Source organism: Tenrec ecaudatus, chromosome 14, assembly GCF_050624435.1.
Source record: "Tenrec ecaudatus isolate mTenEca1 chromosome 14, mTenEca1.hap1, whole genome shotgun sequence".
Taxonomy (NCBI): domain Eukaryota; kingdom Metazoa; phylum Chordata; class Mammalia; order Afrosoricida; family Tenrecidae; genus Tenrec; species Tenrec ecaudatus.
In genome coordinates, this window is record NC_134543.1 from 124,921,515 (window position 1) to 124,942,385 (window position 20,871).

The window sequence follows — 20,871 nt, forward strand, 5'->3', positions numbered from 1 at the left end:
TGAGGCTACACGCAGCGTACACAAGTCGGCATTCACTGGATGGCAGTGGGATTGGTGGTTGTAGATTTCAAAGAGTTTTCGCATTCAACGTTTCAATTCTTGTTCAGAACTGTATCGGGGGTGGGGATGGGATAGCTTGGGGATAGCTGTGTTATACCCATTTAACAGATGAAAAACTGAGGTTCAGAGGCTGTGGTTGTAATCAGCCAAAATTCAAATCTTACTCCCCGAATTCCAGTGGTTTTAGTTCCGGCTTGCAATTTTGTAGGGCACAACCCAGTATTTTCAAGCCCATTTAAAAAAATCACTTTATTAGTTTCTCATACAACTCTTATCACAATCCATACAGTCATCAATCGTGTAAAGCACATTTGTACATTCATTGCCGTCATCATTCTCAGCCCATTTTTTTAAGTCCGTGTGTGTGTGTGTGTGTGTGTGTGTGTGTGTGTGTGTGTGTATTAGTTAGTATTCTGCGTAGCAGAACCTCCAAAATACTCATCGTATTTGGCTCTGGACTGTGAGACGTGACGATAGGAAAGCCGGTGAGGGCTTCGAGGTGTTGCTGGGCAGGAACTGGGGAAGCCAATAATACACACTCTAGATCTATATAAACCGCAGGCTGCGCCACAATAGCGTGAAGGAAAGAATCTGGGAGCAAACAGAAGAGATGCTGGAGACGGGGATTCAGAGTCCAAGGTCCTAGATTTGAAATGCTCCCCCACACAAAGAAACCGTGAAGTTCCCATGGCGCGATGCTCAGTTTGACCTGGGCATAACCTCCCTGCTCATGTGGAAATGCTTAGTCCATCGGGTCACCGAGCGGAGAGTCAGCCTTCTTTTATTCCCGGGTGCCCGCCGGCCAGCCCGCGCCGGGCACGCCCGAGACTCGCCCACAAAACTACAACTCCCAGGAAGCCTTGGGACACGGACGGTGCTGACGTAGCCCTCGCGGATTGGCCGCGTGGGGCGGGGCGCGCAGGCCTCCTCCAAGAGGCGGGGCGGGGCTCGGGTCGCGGGGCGGGGCGAGCGGTGGCGGCTCGGCGGGCACGCCCCCTCGCCCGCGGCCCCCTCCCCGCCTTTCTCCGCCGCCTCCTCCCGCTCCCGGGTCAGAAGGCCGGAGCGCGAAGATGGCGAAGACGTACGATTATCTGTTCAAGCTGCTGCTGATCGGCGACTCGGGCGTGGGCAAGACCTGCCTCCTGTTCCGCTTCTCCGAAGACGCCTTCAACACCACCTTCATCTCCACCATCGGTGAGGGAGGGGGCGCGGGCCCGGACGGGGGACGAGCCGCGCGGGGGGCGGGGAGCGGGGGGCCGTGGGGAGGCGGGGGCTGGGGAGCCCGGGAGAGGGTCCCGGGGGCGGCCGGGGCGAGGGCGCCCAGAGACGGCGGAGGCACGAGGGAGAGGGGCGGGCGGGGACGTGCGGCCGGGGGAGAGGAGGAACTTGGGCGCCAAGGAAGGGAAAGGGAGCCCGAGGACCCAGGACCGGGAATATTGGGGGAAGGAGAGGATCCGGGGGCTGGCAGCGAAGGGGTTCTAGGAGGACAAAGTGGGGGCCCCGAGAACGCTCATAGAGAGGAGAACGAGAATGGTGAGTGTCAAAACGGGTTAAAAGCCAGGAAAGAGGAAGGAAGTGTGAAGGGGGAAATGAAGGGCTGGGGAAAATGGGAGGGATGCGAAGCAGAGGGACAGAGGACACGGGGGACAGGAGGGGTGAGGATCAGGCAATCGGGAGGGAACTGAGTGGGATGAGCGTGACCTCGGGCTGAGGGACCACTGGTGATCTGGCTCCCAGAGGTCTGGGCAGAGATGGCGTGGCAGCCGGGCAGAAAAAATTGCCGGCGGGGGAAGAGTTCCAGGGTCCAGAGGGTGGCCGGAGGGGACTTGGTAGGAAAAGTAAAGGAGACTTGGGTGGAGATGAAAAGACACTGCTACCTACGGAGCACTAAATTGTTCTGTGATTGTTCATGAGTGGTGGGTTGGTGACTTGGAATGGGGTGGCCAGGAAACTATGGTTTGCCCCTCCTCTACCTTCTCCTGAGAAGCACCACATCTCAGTTTGTCATACTTGTACTTAAATCTTTAATAACTTCTCAGCTAACAAACTCATCTGAACATTCTCCCCGTGTCCTTGTGTGCTTTATTTGGGTTCCAAAGGAATCTCCACGTTCGCTGTACATTCAGCGACCCCAACTACTTCCAGTTGATTTCAGAGTTTTGTTTCATTTTTCTGATCTTGACTGGGAGCCGTCCTACCAACTTTTTTGGGTGGAAACCATCGTGTTCCGGTCAATAAGATCTCAAACTTGCCATAGGCTGAAGAGCAAGTTAAAGTTGACACTAAGCTACCTATAGGAACAATCTTAACATCATTTTCCTCACTAAATAGCCGCAGTTAATAAGGAACCCTAGGAATCTTAACTTTGGGTTGTCTGGGTGCTGTTAGTGGTCTTAATGGTAGTTCATTCAGGCCTCAAGCCAATGGTTCTTACAATGTATGACGCCATGAATTGCTGGGTTGGAGATGCTCTTTGGTTGTATGTTCACATATTTGTGTTTAAAGCATAACTTATCTTTTGTCATAAGGAGTATTTAGGTATAGTGTGCTCTTTACTCAAGTCTTCCCAGGGAAGGCTATGGTTTATTTGTCTGTTTGTCTGGGCCTCTGAGCTTCCCTGTGGATCAGATGGTCCGAAACCTCATCTGCGTTGTGATGTCTGTCTGGGTTTAAGGAAGTTTGAGTTGCGAGTTCTTGGCAGTCAGTCTTGAGTGAGACTTTTTCTTCTCTGAGGAAGCAGATTTTAAATGTCATCTCACACGTGTATTCCTAAGAGCTTTGGTGGGAACTGGTACAGTAACTAAAGGGCATTTGTTTTTTGATCTAAGGACCAAATTCCAAGCCTCATACCATCTCTTTGCATTACCGAATGCATAATGCAGTACAAATGGACTTGCTAAGACGCTGCACGGATCGTCTTTGTCCAGTATATGTTCGAGCCCTCCCAGAGTATCCTCCTTCTCCAGGAGTGAATGAATTTTCCTTGTGTTTCTCCTGTGTCTCCTTAGCTGACTTTTGCTTTTTGCAATACTTCTATTAGTGTGTTTTTTTTTTAATCTCGGTCTCCCTCTCTCCTTAATGCACGCCCCTCCTCATTTCCTGTAAAATTGTCTGCTTCCTTTTAACACCGCAGTTAAAAAAAATAAATATTTCTCGTTCTGAAGGACTAACCTCATTTCTTGAGTGCATTATTTTTCTTTTGTTATTATTAGATGATTGCAGTGTGAGTTTCTTTGGAGGGTTGCAGCTAAGGAAGGCCTGGAAACCTCTGTCCTGAAACTGTTTGCGAGGTAGATGTTCATTTAAGTGGGGTCAATGTGATGCAAGATCTGGTCTGAGCTTTCTGTGGGGTGGATGTGGTCAGAAGCAGCTATCGGGTGCTTTTCTTAAGATGACGAGGAGGAGGGGAAATCCCATGCCTTGTCTTTAGCCCCAGAACTCTGACAGGAAGTGAGCACAGACTTTATATACCTGAGGCCTACTGTTTTGCAGTTAAAATTAAGCTGGGAAAATCATGTGAGTATTAATACCATTGTAGTGAGATTAGTGAAAAACCCCACAGACCCTCCTCAGGCCTGAAAGGCAGGCAGGGGGTGTTAACCTCTCTAGCCTGCAACCCTCGCCCCCCAACTTCTCTACCCTGATGCTCAGGTGCTCTGAGGTTGTTGACGTGTGAACTGGAGGTCTGTCGCTTCCCGTGCCATCGTTTTCTTTCTTGAAGAACTGAGGTGTGTCATTTCCTGGGCTTCTCTGACTGGGGTTGACACTGTCTGCCACAGCATTGCTGACAAGACCTGATAAGGGCGCCGTCACATTTTCTTAACGCCTTGGGTTTGTTGGTGTATGTTTTGCAAGACACACACACACACACACACACACACACACACACACACACACACACACATGCGCGCGCACGCGCGGAGTTCTCTTCCATGAAAGCATATTCTCAGTTTTGCAAAGCTGAAATCATTTTTAAAAAGGGAGTCTGCCATCTTTAGACAGTTTTATTGGGAGCTTTGCCATTCTGAAAAGAAGGATCCAGTTAGTCATTTTGATTCCAGATACAGGGGTCCCACAGGTACGCTGCTGCTGCTGCCTTCGCTGAGGACTGGCTGTCTTGAGTCAGGTAGCTGGTGGTTCCCTTTCTTGTCTTGGGGCGAGCATGGGGCCAGTTTCCTTTCATCAGGCTTTCTGAGGGTCTTCTACACCATCAATCTGATGAGTAGTTGTTAGCTGTGGAACAGGGCTGTTTTCTCCTCCTGAAGCAATAGACACAGTGGCTTGGACCAGTAAGTCTTTGAGTTCAAATGTTTCAGAACTGGAGAAAGTATGTTGGTGAGCTCAAAGCAAAACATGATCAAAACTCACATTTATTTAAATGTCTGTAACATGTCATATTAAGACAGAAGGCAACCCAGTTAGATCTATCTTTCCTTTGGGTTGTGGTGCATTTTAATAATGACTCGAGGGTGAATTGACATGCTGAATGATACCCATCAAAGGTGCTGAAGAAACTAAAACAAGAACTCAGCTCTGCCCTCGAAGGAAATAATTGGACCATCTTCCCTGTCCTGCCCCTGCACCCTTCTTCCTGTTAGGGTATTTCCTGAGTGGGTTTTCTTACAGTCATGGTTTGACAGCAGGAAGTACCTTAGACATGATCTGTTTTATGCCCCTGCCCCGATTTTGTAATTAAGAAAGCTCAGGTAATATCGACATCCACAGCATCACTCAGCTGGTTGTAGCAGAGCCCATGGGGGAATCCCAAATCCACAGTCATGGTACTTTTCAAAATGCTGAACTCCTGCCACTTCTGATCATTATAATCTTGCCTTGCAATATAAGTTGCTCCCTCCTCCCAGGAGGAATTAGATTTGGCACACATGGGAGCAAAGCTGTTCCCACTTGTCCAGCCAAGTCTGTTCCGGGAAAGAGCAAACGCTCATGTCAAAGTCATAGAGTTTATGCTGGGAAACTCAGCATATAGCTGTCCTTTGCCCTTTTTCTCCATGTCTGGAATTTCAAGTTAGGAGATCAAAGTGCATTCTGGTATTGACATGCTTTGTACGTGCAAAATACGTGGTGAAATCACATTAACAGCGCCATATTGGGAATTACGGATGCCTGGCCTCAACAGAAGAAGCCCTGGTGGCTTAGCGGATTACACTTGGGACTGTTAACTACAAGGTGAGTAGTTTGAACCCAAACCCACCAGCTGTTCCACAGGAGACAGATGAGGCTTCCTGTTCCCATAAAGATTTGCAGAGTTAAAAAAAATGTTTACAGAGTCGAGTCGAAAACCGATGAGGAGATGGGCACAGGTGGTAGTACTGTCCTATTCTGTAGGGTCGACATGATTCAGGATTGACTCCAGGCCAGTAAGTTGAGTTGAATTGTCTCATCAGAAGAAACCCTTGCGGTACAGTTTGCTCAGCTGCCGAAAGTTGGAGGTGAGAACCCACCAAGTGCTCGACAGAGGAAAGTCCCCCCAATCCTATAAAGGAAATCCTGTGGGGCAGTCTCTGACACGCGGTGTGGCTATGGGTCGGACTTGACTTCCAACCACACAACAGCCTCATCAGAGCCCTTTGAGCTGCCGCCTTCTGTAGCATGGCCTGCGTGTCTCTGGTTGACTTTCCTGAAAAGCGGGGGTTGGCAAAGCCCGCAACCTGTCTTTATGTAGTTCACAAGCTAAGCGTGGTTTTACATTTTTACAAAGGATTTTAAAGGGAACAAAGAAGAAAGAAGACTGTGTGACAGAGACCATCTGCGGCCTGCAAAAGCTAAAGCGACTTACTAACTGGCCCTTTACCGGAAAGCCTGGCTGACCCCTTCTCCAAAGGAAAAACCGTTTGGGATTGGTAGAAATTCAAAGCTTTCATCGAGACTTATTGACTGAAAAACAAACTTTGTCATATTTACATTTTTGCCCAAGATGATATCAACATTTGGCTGAGTACCATCCAGATAGGCAGAACAAGTCGGCTTTAGCTTCCAAGTTGTTTTCCTTGGTTCCAGCTTTTCCAACAACAAATGCAAGGAGCCCACCAACTCCACAGGGAACATTTTGTACATCGTGCCCTCCTGGAATGTCACTGTGTTCTTTGAGCAGGCTTCCATGCAAGGAGGATGGCCATCTTGGAATCCGAATGATGGTTTTGAGAGCAAGGTGTTTGGGGAGGAAAAAGTAGAATTCCATATGGAAGATAAAGGATTTACAAACTCATCTCCCTTGTGTCGGAATGAATGACAAAAGCCATTCAAGCAAGGTTCCGATGGGTGTGAGGAAACCAGCTCTTGGATACAGATAGGGCATCGACTTGGGAAGAAGTATAATCGAATCAAGAGCGCTGCTGCTCGTTCTGCGTGCCAGCTACGTGGGGAGGAAGCTTTCTTGGCAAGAGAGCCAGGCTGCTTCGATCTGTCAAGAAAAGCTGGGGAGGAAGAAGTTTGCATATTGTTTTAAAGGAAAAGAAGTGTGTGGTCTTTGGAGATAAGTAAACATTAGTTACTTTTGAATGAAGCCTGATTACCGATCTGAAATGAAAACGTCAGACCAGAAGTGGACAGCTGGGCAGCTACGTGGGATGACCTGCGGCTGCCTCAGGTCTAGGTGGCCCTGTCAGCCTGCCTGTAGCAGCCTCTGGCCTGGGGACCAGCATTCTGCGTGTGCTAGAATGCCTACGTGGGGAACAGATTCACCTGAGAGTTTCCATAGCAGGGTAAGAAAGGATGGGGAAATAGATTTTAGATAGTGAATAATATCATGGAGTATGATATCGTGAAAACTCTGAAATGGTAGTAGCCAATAGAAAGAGAAGATTATGGATTATTACTCTCTAGGTCAGGACTCGCAGACTGAATTAAGGGGAGTGGGCCCTGAGTGGGAGTCAATAGGAATGGTGTGGCTCCTGGCAAATGGGACAGCAGATTCAAGAAAAAAATTTTTTTTCCGAGCCATTTTTCTGCTGCGGCTTTACTGTTGCCATGCTGGGAAGTCTCCTATTTCGAGATTTGCTGAAATTGCCTCATACACATTTATCAAGGCAAACCAAAACAAACCCCAAACAGTGAAGACTCTTACCAGTACGGGCCAAAGAGACAGGTCTGTCTAGAAGCAGCCGGTGAACCACCAGCTTAGAAGCAGGGTAGGGATGCATAGTGGTCATAGGTCGTATTTTAAAACGGAGCCTTTGATCAGAGCTGGTGCTGGAATGAGAGAAGCCCTAAGGTCTACTTGTTTCCGAGTGCCGCTCCTTGAAGCACCTCTTGCTCAGGGCTGGGAAAGGGTGCTGACGTGGGACGAGCAATGGCTCTGTAGCCGAATCTGGCTCCTGACCTGGCATCGCATCCCCTGCCCCTTGCTCCTTGGCCTTTGATGGGTCAGTCGACCTTCTAGGACCCTCTGTTCTCAGTAAATAAAGTGATAATGTTTGCACCTACCGTTCAGGGTTGCCGTGAGTTCTCCAGGGCTGGAGTCAAATCTTGCTCGGCCCTTAAATCTTTAAGGCCTGTATTAGATGACTAATTGGTTGCATGAATAGATGGACCAATGAATTATGGAAGTACTGTATTGAATGCTAAAGTGTTGTGTGACTTTTAGTTGTTATTATCTTCATGGTATTATAGATGATTCAACAATGCCTGAGTTGGGATTTAAAGTGTTCCATTTGAATTCTTAATGCCAGGATGGCATTTCCCCCATGTAAATGCTGTGTATGCTTCAATAATCAGTTTTAAACGGTTGCTTTGGAATATGAAAGATACTGCACTTGTCTTTCAGTCTCCATAATAAGCCGTTGAACTCCCTCCTTCCAACCCCCACCAACATAAATACCAAATAGAAAATGAGTGAAATCACTGGTTGGGCATTCAAAGAGCCATTTCAGCTTTGTCTCTGCCCATTAGCTCGGAACAATGCAACAGATGCCTGTTAACAGTTTCATGGCCAGCTTTAATTAGCAGATGGAGATGTGTTTGTCAGTGTTCTGCCCAGCCCTTCTCTGAGTGACAGGGTAGTGAGTGGGTTGGAGCTGGGCGTGGTGTTTGCATAGAAAAAGCCAAATCCCATTTTAAAACAATTCTATATAATACACATGTATTATATAGAATTGCTTCGACTATTTTGTTGAAACTATACTATCTAGAGTAAAACTGATGTTGACAGTTGTGTGTCTTTCCTCATTACAGGGAAGAAGAGCTCCTATTTTAGGTTTAAATGAAGCTTTTAGTTTTTTGGTTTTTAAAAAAATAATTTTATTGGGAGCTCATACAACTCATCATAATCCATACATAACATCCATTGTGGCAACCACATTTGTACATGTTACCACCATCATTCTCAAAACATTTGCTTTCTACTTGAGCCCTTGGTATCAGCTCCTCATTTTTTCCCCTCCCTCCCTGCTCCCCTCTCCCCCATGAACCCTTGATAATGTATAAATTATTATTAGTTTAGTTTAGTTTTAAACTGCCACAAAGTGGCATTCATTCTTTCAAAGTCCATTTTAGTATTTTTGCCTGGCTGTGTTTAAGAATACTCATCACTGGATGGGATGGGCTTTAGTGGGAGTGTCAATTCTGACTGGTAGTGACTGTCTCAGATGCGTTAAAGACTTCTGAGGTCTTACCTAAGGAGCACTGGTGGCACTGTCTGATCAGCATTAGACTACTATTGACAGGGTCAAGGGTTCAAATCCACCAGCTTCTCTGCAAAAGAAAGATGAGGCTGGCTGCTTCCATAAAGATTATCAAATCCTGGGAAGCCCTATAGTGAGTGGGTCAGAATCGACTAACTTACTGGGAATGGGTTTGGTTTTCAAGATACTACCCGAGCTGTTGGGGCCCAACTTCCCAGAGCCCTCTTTGTTTGCAGTGTGGGCAAGGCTTCAGCAGGGGATGAGGACTGGGGTATCTGTGCCTAATGCTCCATCTGGGAATATTTAAAGCAGGGCTGGGTGGTTTACTTGTTTGTGACCCAGAGTTTATTCACCCATATTGCCTTGAAGGACCTTAGCCAGCACCTGATAATTTAGCTTTGTCCCTTTGTAGTTTATCTCATTTCTCCTGTTCCTCCCTATTATTGAAAATGTTAAAGGTTGCATTGAGGAGGTCTCATTGTGGAGCTTGAGGGCCATCCTCAAGCCTGTTAAGCATTCTCTTAATATCAGGAGCCAACTGTGAGATAAAGTACATTGGTGCCAGCTGATGTTGAGAAATCAACCCTGGTGAACTTATGGAAAGCCTCCGAGAGGCAGGATAAAAACTGGGCAGGATTTTCTTTGGGATCTCTAAGAATGTCTCCAAAGTTGTCATAAATGACTGCTTTATTAGCCATCTTTTGTAGCCTCAGTAAGTTGCATAATCATGTCATCTTGGAGAGTGTGGTCCCATGACCACGTGGATAACTCCGGAGCCCACCTGTGTATTCTGGTTCTGGGCATGGTTTTCATCATCTCTGTGGTGGGCCCATGCCAGACTCTCTCCCTGTCTTTGGGGATAAAGTAGTTGTAATAATCATATAATATAAATGTCATGCCAGTTAAGGTCATGAGACTGAGTGAGATATTCGGATGCTTTAATATAAGGGTCCAGATCAGAGGAAACAGGTCCCAGGTGCTTTTTGAGAACCAATAGGTCAGAGAGAGAAAAAGGAATGTGACCTCTAATGAGTCCCACAGCTCCTGCCACCTCATGGAGAGGACGGAGGGGGCAAGGGTCTGAAAGTGGAATTTTATTTAGATGTAAAATAGATAGAGATATAGAAAAGGCTTTTGAGCAGGGAAGGGCTGAGCGGGTGTGGGGTGGAGGGAAGATGGTGACAGGGAAGAAGGGGAGGGGAAGATGGCAAATTAGAGGAAGGTGGGTCAGGGGTCCGAAGTAGCTGGAGGGGCTAAGGACGAGACTGGAGGGCGATTATAAGGAGGGGGAAAGCTGGCGAGGGAGACTCTGGGCTAAGGGGCATGGCCGGAGGATCAGAGGCCGATCCACTGTCTGGGAGAGGCGGCTCCTCCTGAGCCAGCAGGAGTTGGTTGGGTGATAGGGCAGTTTGGGCAGAGATGGGGGTGAGAACGAAGGTAGAAAAATGGCGCATACAGAGGGAACCAAATTTGACACTGAGTTTTCATGGGACACACAAGGCTCCACAATTGCCCAGGATTGATCAGACTTGAACACCGCGTTCCTGATTTCAAGTCTCTTTTCTCTGCCATCAGTTCTTGTGTTAGGAAGGAAACACCGATAGCTTGCCATACACTCTGGGCATAGCAGCATTGTGTGGGGGTGGGGGCAGGGGGGCGAGGGAGCAGGGCTTGAGAGCCAGGAGATCTAGGGTCTAAGCACACCTCTGCCTGGATTAGCCATTTGATTTTGGACAAGTCTAGGAGCTCTGGTGATACAGTGGGTTACACATTGGACTGCTTATCTCAAGGTCAGCAGTTTGAAACCATTAGCCACTCCATGGGAGAAAGACGAGGCTTTCTACTCCTGTAAAGAGTTATAGTCTTGGACACCTACAGGGTCAGTTCTACACTGTCCTATAGCGTTGCTCTGAGTCAGAATTAACTTGATGGCAGTTTGAGTTTTAATGTCTGAAAATCTTTGTTGAATCAGTGAAAAGAAGCTGCTGAAGTTGAGTGGAATTTGAACTAGATCTTCACGACCTTCTTTACTCCTTGTTTATGAGATCCCTGGGGTTTGTAATTGTCATTAAATGCCATCGCTTTGGCTCCGACTCATAGTGACCCTATGTACAACAGAAGGAAGCCCTGCCTGGTCCTGCGCCATCCTCACCGATGTTAAGTTTGAGCCGTTGCGGCAACCGCAGTGTCAGTCCATCTCTTCGGGGCTCTTCCTCTTTCTCACTGACTTGCTCAGAAGCATGATGTCCTTTTCCAGGGAAGGGGCCCTCCTGATTGCATGTGCAAAGCATGTGACTTGTTCGTCAGCTGATAATGTTGAGCTCTAAATCATCGTCATATTGCCTCATTCAGTCAACAACTTTCTTAGTTCCCACCGTTCTCAGAGAGGAAAGAGTAATGAGCATCCATGTAACTTTAACACACAGGTGCTGCAAAGGTCTCCAAAGAGAATCAGAAGCTGTGATGAAGGCAGAGAGGAGAGGTGCTTTCAAAAGATCCTAGAAGGATAGGATACGATCCCAGCTAAAATCTGAGCACAAAATAGGGATTTGTGGGGAGCCAAGCATGCCTTTCCAGGCAAAGCTGTACGGATGCCCAAAACCGCACAGCCCCCTGGGGGAATCCAAGGCATCTTGTTCAGCTGAAGCCTAGCATCAAGTGGGGGATGTGAACAGATATGTATCGTTCAGCCTCTGTTGAACAATATATAGAGGGGTAGATTGGGAAGGGCTTCTAAACCGGACTTTATTCGGAGAGCATTCACTGGTGAACTACTGAAGGATTTTATGCAAGGGAAACTAACCAGGAGGCTTAAAGAATCTTACCTGCCTCTTAGCTGTACTGTTTACAAAGGACTTTCACCTGCATAACTTTATGTGAGCTTTTTAGCCACTTCCAACAGATTAGTTTCCCTTTGTGCTGATCCAGAAGCTAAGGTTCTAGATGCAGGAGCTAAGGTTCTAGATGGAGAAGCTAAGGATAACTGGTTTGGTCTGTCCATTGAATGGAAGAGCCAACGCTTGGCCCTGGACCAGGCTGTGTCCAAGACAAATGACTCCTTGCAGAGTGGATCCTGGCATTTTCCGTGGGCCTCAGTGCGCTAGGCACTGAGCCAGTTGGAGAGGTCACTATCAGTGGTCTGTAAGAGCTATCTATGTACACTGATCACCAAACCCTTAAGAAGCACATTGAGTGGGAAATGGAATCAGCCCTGACACACCCACCCATTTGATTGACAAGTTCCTAGGACAGCGAATGCCAACACATGCCTTGCCTGCTGGTACTGTAAGGCCAGGGGACTTGGGTTTAATGTTGCTTCTTGGCTCCTAAGCCTGACCAGTTTGGCATTTCCTTCAGGAAGTACTCAAATCTGCATGCACAGAATGGGGCCAGGAGATGATGGAATTTAATTATGAATCTAGCTCTTTTGTGGAAAGGAGACAAATTATTTCCGAAATCTCAGAGCTGCCACTCCACATGCGCCATTGATTTGTTAAGGGCCTGAGATAGACAATAATATGTTGGGAAAGGCTATCTTAATTGTGAACTTCCCTACTTTACCAAGTCTAACTTTCAGATTAGCTTGCCCTTTCCTTTGTTTTAGGGTGAAACTCTCAGTTTTGTTGGAAAAACCCTGTTAGTGATTTTCCTCAGAGTCACAGTGGCAGTGGAAACTAGACCGATGGCTGGTCTGCTTGCCTCCAGCATGCCACTGTGAGCCAGAAAGGAGTGCGAGCTGAGCAGCTAAGCTTGCCATGAGCAAGTCTATTTGCGGAGACACATGAATTAGCCTCGCAGAAAGCTATGGACCTCTTTCCTCTTGAGTTATACTAAGGTCATTGGACACCCCTCCCACCCCCCGCTTCAAAAAAAAAAGAAAGAAAGATGAGAAGCAAGGCTGAGGGCCTCCTAAGGGCAGGCCACCGACATGTGAACGATGAAAGTGGCAGTGTGGTGGCATGAAAATGGTGTCCGTTAATACGACTTTGTGTTAAACTTCCTGGGTATGCTTCTGTTTCTTCTTATGTAAAAAGGGAGTGTTGGACATGATACAGATTAAGGTCCCTTCCAGACACCCTGATTCTGAGTGGTAGCCAGTGGACACACAGAGGAGATGGAAAAAGGAGACTTCAAATCCAAAACAACATGGTGCAGATAAAATGATTTGGACTTCGGAGACAGAAACTCCCAAGTTCAAATCCTGACTGCATGATTTCTTATACCTCAATAAATTATTTGACATGTTCATTATTGACAAAGGAAGGACAGTAGCTCCCTAGCAAGATTTTTGTTTTGTTTTGAGACTTGAGGATGGATTATTACGTGAATAATATCATTTGCATTTGGGACACACTAACATAAGAGCAGGTGTGTGTGTGTGTGTGTGTGTGTGTGTGTGTGTGTATCACACCCAATCCCTGAGACTTCACTATGATAGCACTGACTTTTAATGACAGCAGCTAACATGGATTGAGTGCTTATTGTGTACTAGGAGCCCTGGGGCATAGTGGTGACATGTTGGGCTGCTAATTGCAAGGGCAGCAGTTCAAAACCACCAGCCGCTCCTCAGGAGAAAGATGGGACTTTCTGCTTCCATAGTTGCATTCATGAAAACCCACAGGGGCAGTTCTCCCCAGTCCCATAGGGTCAATGTGAGCCGACATCAACTCGACAGCTGTAAGGTTGGTTTTGGTTTTCAGCCAGACACTAGGCATTTTTTCCAAGATTAGCATTTTACACCGATTAATTCATTTCATCCTTAGAAAACCTTTTTTAGGTACACTTCTAAGTTATCCCCATTTCCCAGATGATGTAATGGAGGCATAGGAATGGTTAAATAACTTTTCAAGCTCAACAGCTAGTACCAGATAGGGCCAACTCAGATTTGAATTCAGGCAATCTGGTTCTAGAGTCTGTGTTTTTAACCACCATGATTTTGCCTCATCACGACTCAGAAATACTTTAAAAAAAACAACAACACACACCCCTCCCCCCGCCAAAAAAAGGTCAACAAAAAGTGATGTGTTATCTTTCGAGAGGTCATGTAGGACAGATGAGCATTGGGGCCACTGCTTACGTGCTGAACGGGCCCTCCCCATTTGGTAGCTCCCTGGCTCTCAGTCAGGCCTGTTGTCAGGAGCTGGTTTCCTGAGACAGAGTGTTGTGAAGCACCTAGCACAAGACCAAGCACGCAATGAGGGCGAAATCAATGATGAGGGTTTAAGAAGCACCTCTTAGAAAGAATTCCTTAAAAAAAAAACCATGAGTAGGAACATTCTGGTTACTCAGTGGGGTGTTGTGTTTGTTCGTGTAGACTAGAGAAACAAATTCATGGACACTCTCATGTATATAAGAAAGAGCTTTATATACAAGAGCAATTGAATATTGAGAAAACATCCGAGCCCAGTCCAGATCAAGTCCATAAGTCCAATATTAGCCCATATGTCCGATAACATCTATATATTCCTCTTCAGACTCATGCAACACATGCAATGACGCTGAACGCAGGAAGATCACAGGCAGTGGAGGCATCTCAGCTCTGGCTTTTTCAGCTCTAGGGCTCTAGCGTAGCTCCATGTGTCTTGTCAACGGGAATGTCTCGCAGGGAGTGTCTGTGTCCCGCCTTAACGCCTCCAAATGAGGTCATCAAGCTGTGACCTGATTGACAGGCTATACTTCACCCCTTCACTCTTAAGTCTCAAATTGACAACAGATTATGTAACTACCACAGGTGTGCTCCGTTTTCTAGAGATTTAATTCTTTCAGTTTAGGGCCACGCTCACTTCTAAAGCTAGGATTAGACATGGCCACTACACTCGCAGGGGCTCTGGTAGACCTGTGCTGGCATTGTCAGGTTAGCAGTGGGCTGCTCGCTGCAAAGGTGGCTGCTCAAACTCTAACCACTCCACAGAAGATAGATGGGCTGTCTGCTCCTGTTAGGATGGCCGGTCTTGGAAACCCTGTATAGATCCAACCCTATGAGTTGGAATTAACTTGGGGGCAATGGGTTTGTTTTTGGTTGCTTTTGTTTCCATTAAACTCATTCCCAGACTGCAGGTTGCCATCCATGGCCTCTGCTGGCATCAGGAGATGTCCAGAAGCAACTTTAGACTGTGGGACCAGCATGTCAGTGGAACTCAGGAGCAAGTTGATTGTGGCTTTTCTAGTGTTACAAACAATCTTGATGTCCTACTTCAGGTGAAGACAAGACCAGAAAACAGTAAAAAATGCTCTTTCTAGAAAGGATAATTGTTTCAATTTCTAATTCCATCTCAATGTCTTTTGTTGGGGCCATGAATTTTAAATACAGTGAGTTTCTGAGTAGAGCGTCCTGAATTTTAATGAGTTTGTTTGCATACATGAATTTGAACAATACATTTAATCTTGTAGCATGCGTAGCTGATTTTAATGGACAAAGTTACCCAACTTGAAAGTTAGTTAATAGGGTTTTCTTTACCTAATAATCAGGATTACTCTTTCATCTCAAAAAAGCCATTAATCATGTATTTTTACAATATTGATGCATGCTATTAACTTCTTCATCATTAAACTGTCTCATCAAGAGAAGTAGGAAAGTAAATGTGTCAGTATGTGCACAGAAAATATTTTTTTCAAGCCCTCTCAACACTCTCCCCCTCCACCCCCTGTGATAGTTAAGATAGATAATGAGTGCTTACACATACATGTTAGACGTACCAAGGCTACACATACATGTTAGACATAGACATACTGAGGCCAACTCGGGTGTATTATAGACCGGGTAGTTGAAGCAAGATGTTAATGAGTAGCTTAACAGATTTAAAATTTTATTTTTTTAAACGACAAAGATGGGAAGAGATCAAAGAGACGCAAGGACCCAGGCCACTAATGGCCTTGGAAGCTAGTTTAAGGAGGAGAATTTTCTGATTTTAAGTGCACAAACTCAAAAAATTCACAGGGTCGCTCTGAGTCAGAATGGACTTGACGGCAGTGAGTGTGGTGATTGGTAGGTGCGTACACAGGTATTACTCAGTCAGCATCCATATGAAGGCAACTGACAACATAAGTGAAAGAATTATGTGCAGGAACCATTTGACTTATAAATTCTAAAATTAAAGTGGTTTCCAGTGTGCTACAAAAAATCATGTGGCCTCCAGGAAAATATCTTGTGAAAAATGTTTAGATTGTGAGCTCTTACTTTCTAATGAGTGATTAAGATTTGGCCCAGTAGGTTCAGTTAATGCTCAGTTGATGAATGTGCCCAAACCCTCAGGACAGATCATGTCTCCTTAAGGACAGGAACCATGACTTGCCTCTCCAGAGCTCAGACACACAGCATTCATTTGTAGAAGAAATGAGCTAACACCATGTATTTCCTCTGTGGGATGGAGCTTGGGCGCCTACAAGAGTGATGTCTCATCATTAGCACCTGCATAGCCAGCACGCACAGAACCTTCAAAGGGTGTGCAATTATCACCAGTCATTGCATGCGGTCTTTCTAGATGTGAGCACAAGAAAACCAACCTGTTCTCTTTTTCCAAGATAAGTATCTATAGGAACAAATGCCTGCACACTGCATTGATGACTGGGCATGAACACGTAGTCTCTGGTGCAGGCAAGGCCCTCAGGAATGTGTGTGGAATGAACTGGCAGTCAACAGCAGCATCCTCAAGTCACAGCTATTCCTGTCACATCTGTGTCACAGCAGATAAGGAGTACCCCTCCCTCACCTCTCCACCCACCAAAGCCACTTTCCTGGAAAACAACAGAACAACTCTTGACCTCCCAGCAAGAGCGTCCTCAACACCCATTCTTAGGGTTCTAGTTCCTGAGTGTTTCACCTTCCCTAGTTCCCAGGGAGCTAACCTGTTAGCTCATGTTCTCTGTCGAGTACTTGTCCACTCCTGGCAACCACCCTCGTCCTCCTCACTGACTTTCTCCTGCTGGCCCTGGCTGCTATGCTTGCTTCCTCGATGACATCAGCTCCATTCTGCTAAGGAGGGCTCTTAAAGCAGAAAGGTTCTGAAAGGAAGTCTCTTAAAGACTTCCGCAGGTCACCCACCTCTCCTCCTTTCTTTTATTGCTGGGCTTCTTGAAAGAGGAGTCTTATCACCTGTACCTTTCTACCACGTCCTCACCTTGCACACACAGGTCACTGGGTCCTTCCTTCCTTCCTGGCCTCTTCTCTGTCCTTGCCCCTCAGCAGCATTTGGGAGTATTTACGACCTACCTGTTCTTGGAGTGCCATTTTGGAAATGAGACCCTTAAATAAAAGTTGTAGGCACACTCACCTCTGTAGCTTTGTTGCTCTCGGGCCAGTGTCTCCTGCTAGATTGTAAACTCCTTGAGCGCAGGTGCCGAATCCGATAGTGTTCTCCATTGTGTCCCTGTACCTGGTGTCGTGCCTGCTATGCTCAAATGAGGACGGGAAATCCTTGTGTGATGCAGACATGGGTGATCTCTTTTTATTCCTTAAAAAGTCATTTTATTGGGGCTCACACAACTCTTATCACAGTCCATCCATTGTGTCAAGCACATGTGTACATTTGTTACCATCATCACTTTCAAAACATTTTCTTTCTACTGGAGCCCTTGGTATCAGCTACTCATTTTTTCTCCTTCCTTCCCTTCCTCACCCGACCTCCCTCCCTCCCAAACCCTTGATAATTTATAAATTATTATTATTTATTCATGATTTACACTGACCAGTGTCTCCCTTTACCTACTTTTCTGTTGTCTGGCTCCCAGGGAGGGGGTTATATGTAGATCATTGTGATCAGTTGCCCCTTTCTCTCCCCATCTTCCCCTTACCCTCCTAGTATCTCTACTCTCATTAATGGTCTTGAGAGGTTTATCTGTCCTGGATTTCCAGTATGGTTGCTCTCTTTGTTTATGCATGTGTATGTGTGTGTGTCTAATTTTTCCTTATTTTTCTACTTTATTGTGATTTTGGAAAATATTTACATTGCAAGCTAGGTTGTTATTTGAACAATTTCTGTCTGTAGAAGCCATTAATATTGGTTACATTTTGTCATCAGTCTCATAAATTCCATTCTGGCTATTCTGTTTCCTTTTATGTAGCTTCCTTGACTCCCTTTACCTGCCTACTTTGACCACTGCTAGTTCTCATGTAGTTGATTGTTTAGAGGAGCACAGTATTCACTTAAGGACAACATGGTTTCTCTAATGAGCCCTCTTTCCTTTGGCTTACAGGTGAACATCAGGAGTAGGTTAAGTTCCAAGTTTAAAGAGTATCCAAGGGCAAAGTTTTGGCCATTTCTCTAGTCTTTACCTGTCCAATAAGTCTGGCCTGTTTTTGGATTTCAGTTTTATTCTACATTTTTTCTCCCATTCTATCCAGAACCATCATTGTCTCGTGTTCAGAACAGTCCGTAATGGTAGCCAGGCACTGTCCTGTTCTCTGGGCGATGTGGTTCATGTGGCTCTTTGGTTTACTTTTTTCTCTTTTGGTCCAGATAGGAAGAGAACAATGTTTGTATCTTAGATGGCTGCTTGCAAGTTCTTAATTGTCTTTTTGTTGATTTCCAACCTTATGGAATAATGGTCTGAGAGGGAAGGCTGAGTGATCTCTAGGTGCTTGACTGTGCCCCAGCATGTGGTCTATCTTCCAGTATGTACCTCTTGGGATTGAGAAGAATGGGAATTAATTTGCATTTGGGTGGGGAGCTCTGAAAATGTCTATCAGGTCAAATTGCCTACAAATTGCCTAATTGTAGAGTTTAGTTCTGTAGCTTCCTTGTTAAGCTTCTTTCCCTGTAATCTGTCTTGCTTAGAGAGTGGTGTGTTAAAATCACCTACTATGATTGTTGAACCTGTGATTTCTTATTTTTATCTTTTGGAGCATTTGATGGACGAGAATTTTATGAGTCTCTCATTGGCTGCATATATATTTATTATGCTCACTGGTTCTTGATCTGTGGCTCCCTTGAGCATTATATAGTGCCTCTCCTTATCTCTTGTTATGTCTTGCACCTTGAGATCAATTTTGTCAGAGATTAGGATTGCAACCCCTGCTTCTTTTGAATTGCCATTTGCTTGGTGTGTTTTTCTCCAGCCTTTGAATCACAGCCTATTTTTGTCTGCAAGCTTGAACTCTGCCTCTTGTAGGTAACAGATTGATGGGTTGTGTTGGACAAGTTCAATCCATTGATATTCAGAGTTGTTACATCCGTCTGTGGATTCTGTGATGTCATCTCGTGCCTTTTGTGTTGGGCGTTTTCCTAACTCCCTTCTTATCAGTACATTTTGCCTGTGTGTGTGTGGTGTCATTGTTGCCTTCTTTTCACTGTAGAGTCGGTTGTGGGTGGAGTTGCTCTATGTGGTGGTCTCTTGTTTGTGCTCCGCGAGTGTTGTTCTGCCCACACTGAGTTGGTAAGGATTTTTTGTAGAGCTGGAATTCTTTCAATGTATTCTTTGAGTTTCTTCTTATCCGGGAAGGCTCCTACTTCTCCATCTATCTTGATAGATAATTTGGCTGGGTAGAATATTCTTGGGTTTGCATTATTTTCTTTCAACTTTTGGAATGTTACTCCACTTTTTTCTCTTCTTGGTGTCCAGTGATAGGTCTAAGCATATTCTTATTTGGGTACCTTTATAGGTAGCTGCCTTTTTCCCCTAGCTGCTCCTATGATTTTCTCCTTCTCTTTATAGTTGGATAGTTTAACTATTACTGTGTATACTCAAATATATACTGACTCGAATATAAATTGAGGCACCTAATTTTACCACAAAAAAATTGGGAAACCTTATTGACTTGACTATAAGCCTAGGGTGGGAAATGCAGCAGCTGTTGGTAACTTTCAAAATAAAAATAAATGCCAATATAATTAAATTAATTGAGGCATCAGTAGGTTAAATGTTTTTGAATATTTATTTCAAAGAAAAACAGTAAAGTAGCTCTGTAAGTGGAAAAAAGGGTCAACAAAAACAATGTGGTATCAACAATAAATTTAAAAGTACAAAAACCTTAGCTGCACCAGAGAACAGGTAAGTGGGGACCCTCACTCAAGTATAAGCTGAGAGAACCTTTTTCAACCTAAAAAAAAGTGCTGGAAAACTTGGCTTACACACGAGTATATATGGTATATGCTTTGGCGAATTCTTCTTGGGATTCAGTCTAGCTAGTATCTTTTCGGCGTCCTGAATGGTTGCCTGCTTTTCATTTATTAAGCTGGGAACGTTTTCCTCTAAGAATACCCTCACAATTTTTGCTGTGGACTTCGCTGTGTCTTGTTATGGTAATCCAATTGTTCATAGCATCAGACATTGTTCCCGGTTTTCTTCAACGTCTCTGAGTATCTTGTTTGTCTGTCTTTCCCGTTTGTTGCAGTCTGCTTGGTTATCCTCGAGGTCACTGGTACGATTCTCTGATGCTTCTTCTCTGTTAGTGAAGTCTGTGAATTTGTTACTTGCTTTTGTTACCTCATCCCTTAACTCTTGTATTTCCTTTTGGTGCGTGGCCTTTATCTCCTCTATCATTTTATCCTTTTTCTGTATTGCTTCCCTCATATTCTGCATGACTCCTAGCAGCATTCTGAGGATTTATTTTTGTAGCATATTGACGTCTGTTTCTTCTATGAATGTTGCTAGGTTCAGGACTTCCTCCAACATTGTCTTTTGTTTCTCCTGCTTTTTTTGTTGTTGAGGTTGTTGAGGCAATTTGCTGTCTGCATGTCATTTTTGAGGGGCTTGACACCATTTTCCCAGGAGTCATAGTGTCCTGGGATTTCTATTTGGGAGGTTGGTAGGAATGCTGCAGACTTCCTGGAGCCAACTCCCCTGGGGGTTGGGCTATGACTTTGTTCCTCTGGGTTTGCCCCTCTCACCCTAGCCTCTTCTTTTGTTTGGCGGGAGGGTTGGATGACCCTCTCAGGGGATGCTGGCCGGGCAGTTGCAGGCTGTGATGGTGCTGCTTGTGTAGGACGATTGGGTGAGGAGTCACCAAAGTTTGGTGGAGAATGTCAGAGAGAGGCTTTGCGGGTGGATTGAGGCCAGCAGCAGTGGGCAGATTTCAGTGCTGGTCCAGAGAGAGCTGACAGTGTAGCTGTGGGTCCAGGCGTGACCTGGTAGGGGTGCCGTGAGTCTTGGGGCCACAAGCTGGAGACAACTGGCAGAAGCCCACTATTATCAGTCTTTCAAAGATTTTGTCACTCCCAAACTGGTAGAACCAGCT

At 45.6% G+C, this 20,871-nt stretch overlaps 1 protein-coding gene across 1 annotated transcript in view; it reads left to right on the forward strand.

The window, feature by feature from the left end:
* The first annotated feature begins 1,061 nt into the window (after positions 1-1,061).
* Positions 1,062-20,871, forward strand: part of RAB8B (RAB8B, member RAS oncogene family) — a 78,268-nt gene continuing 58,458 nt past the window's right edge. Inside the window, exon 1 of the mRNA XM_075532344.1 lies at positions 1,062-1,254. Coding sequence (XP_075388459.1) covers positions 1,131-1,254 — 124 coding nt within the window. The 5' untranslated portion in view covers positions 1,062-1,130. The remainder of the gene's footprint in view (positions 1,255-20,871) is intronic.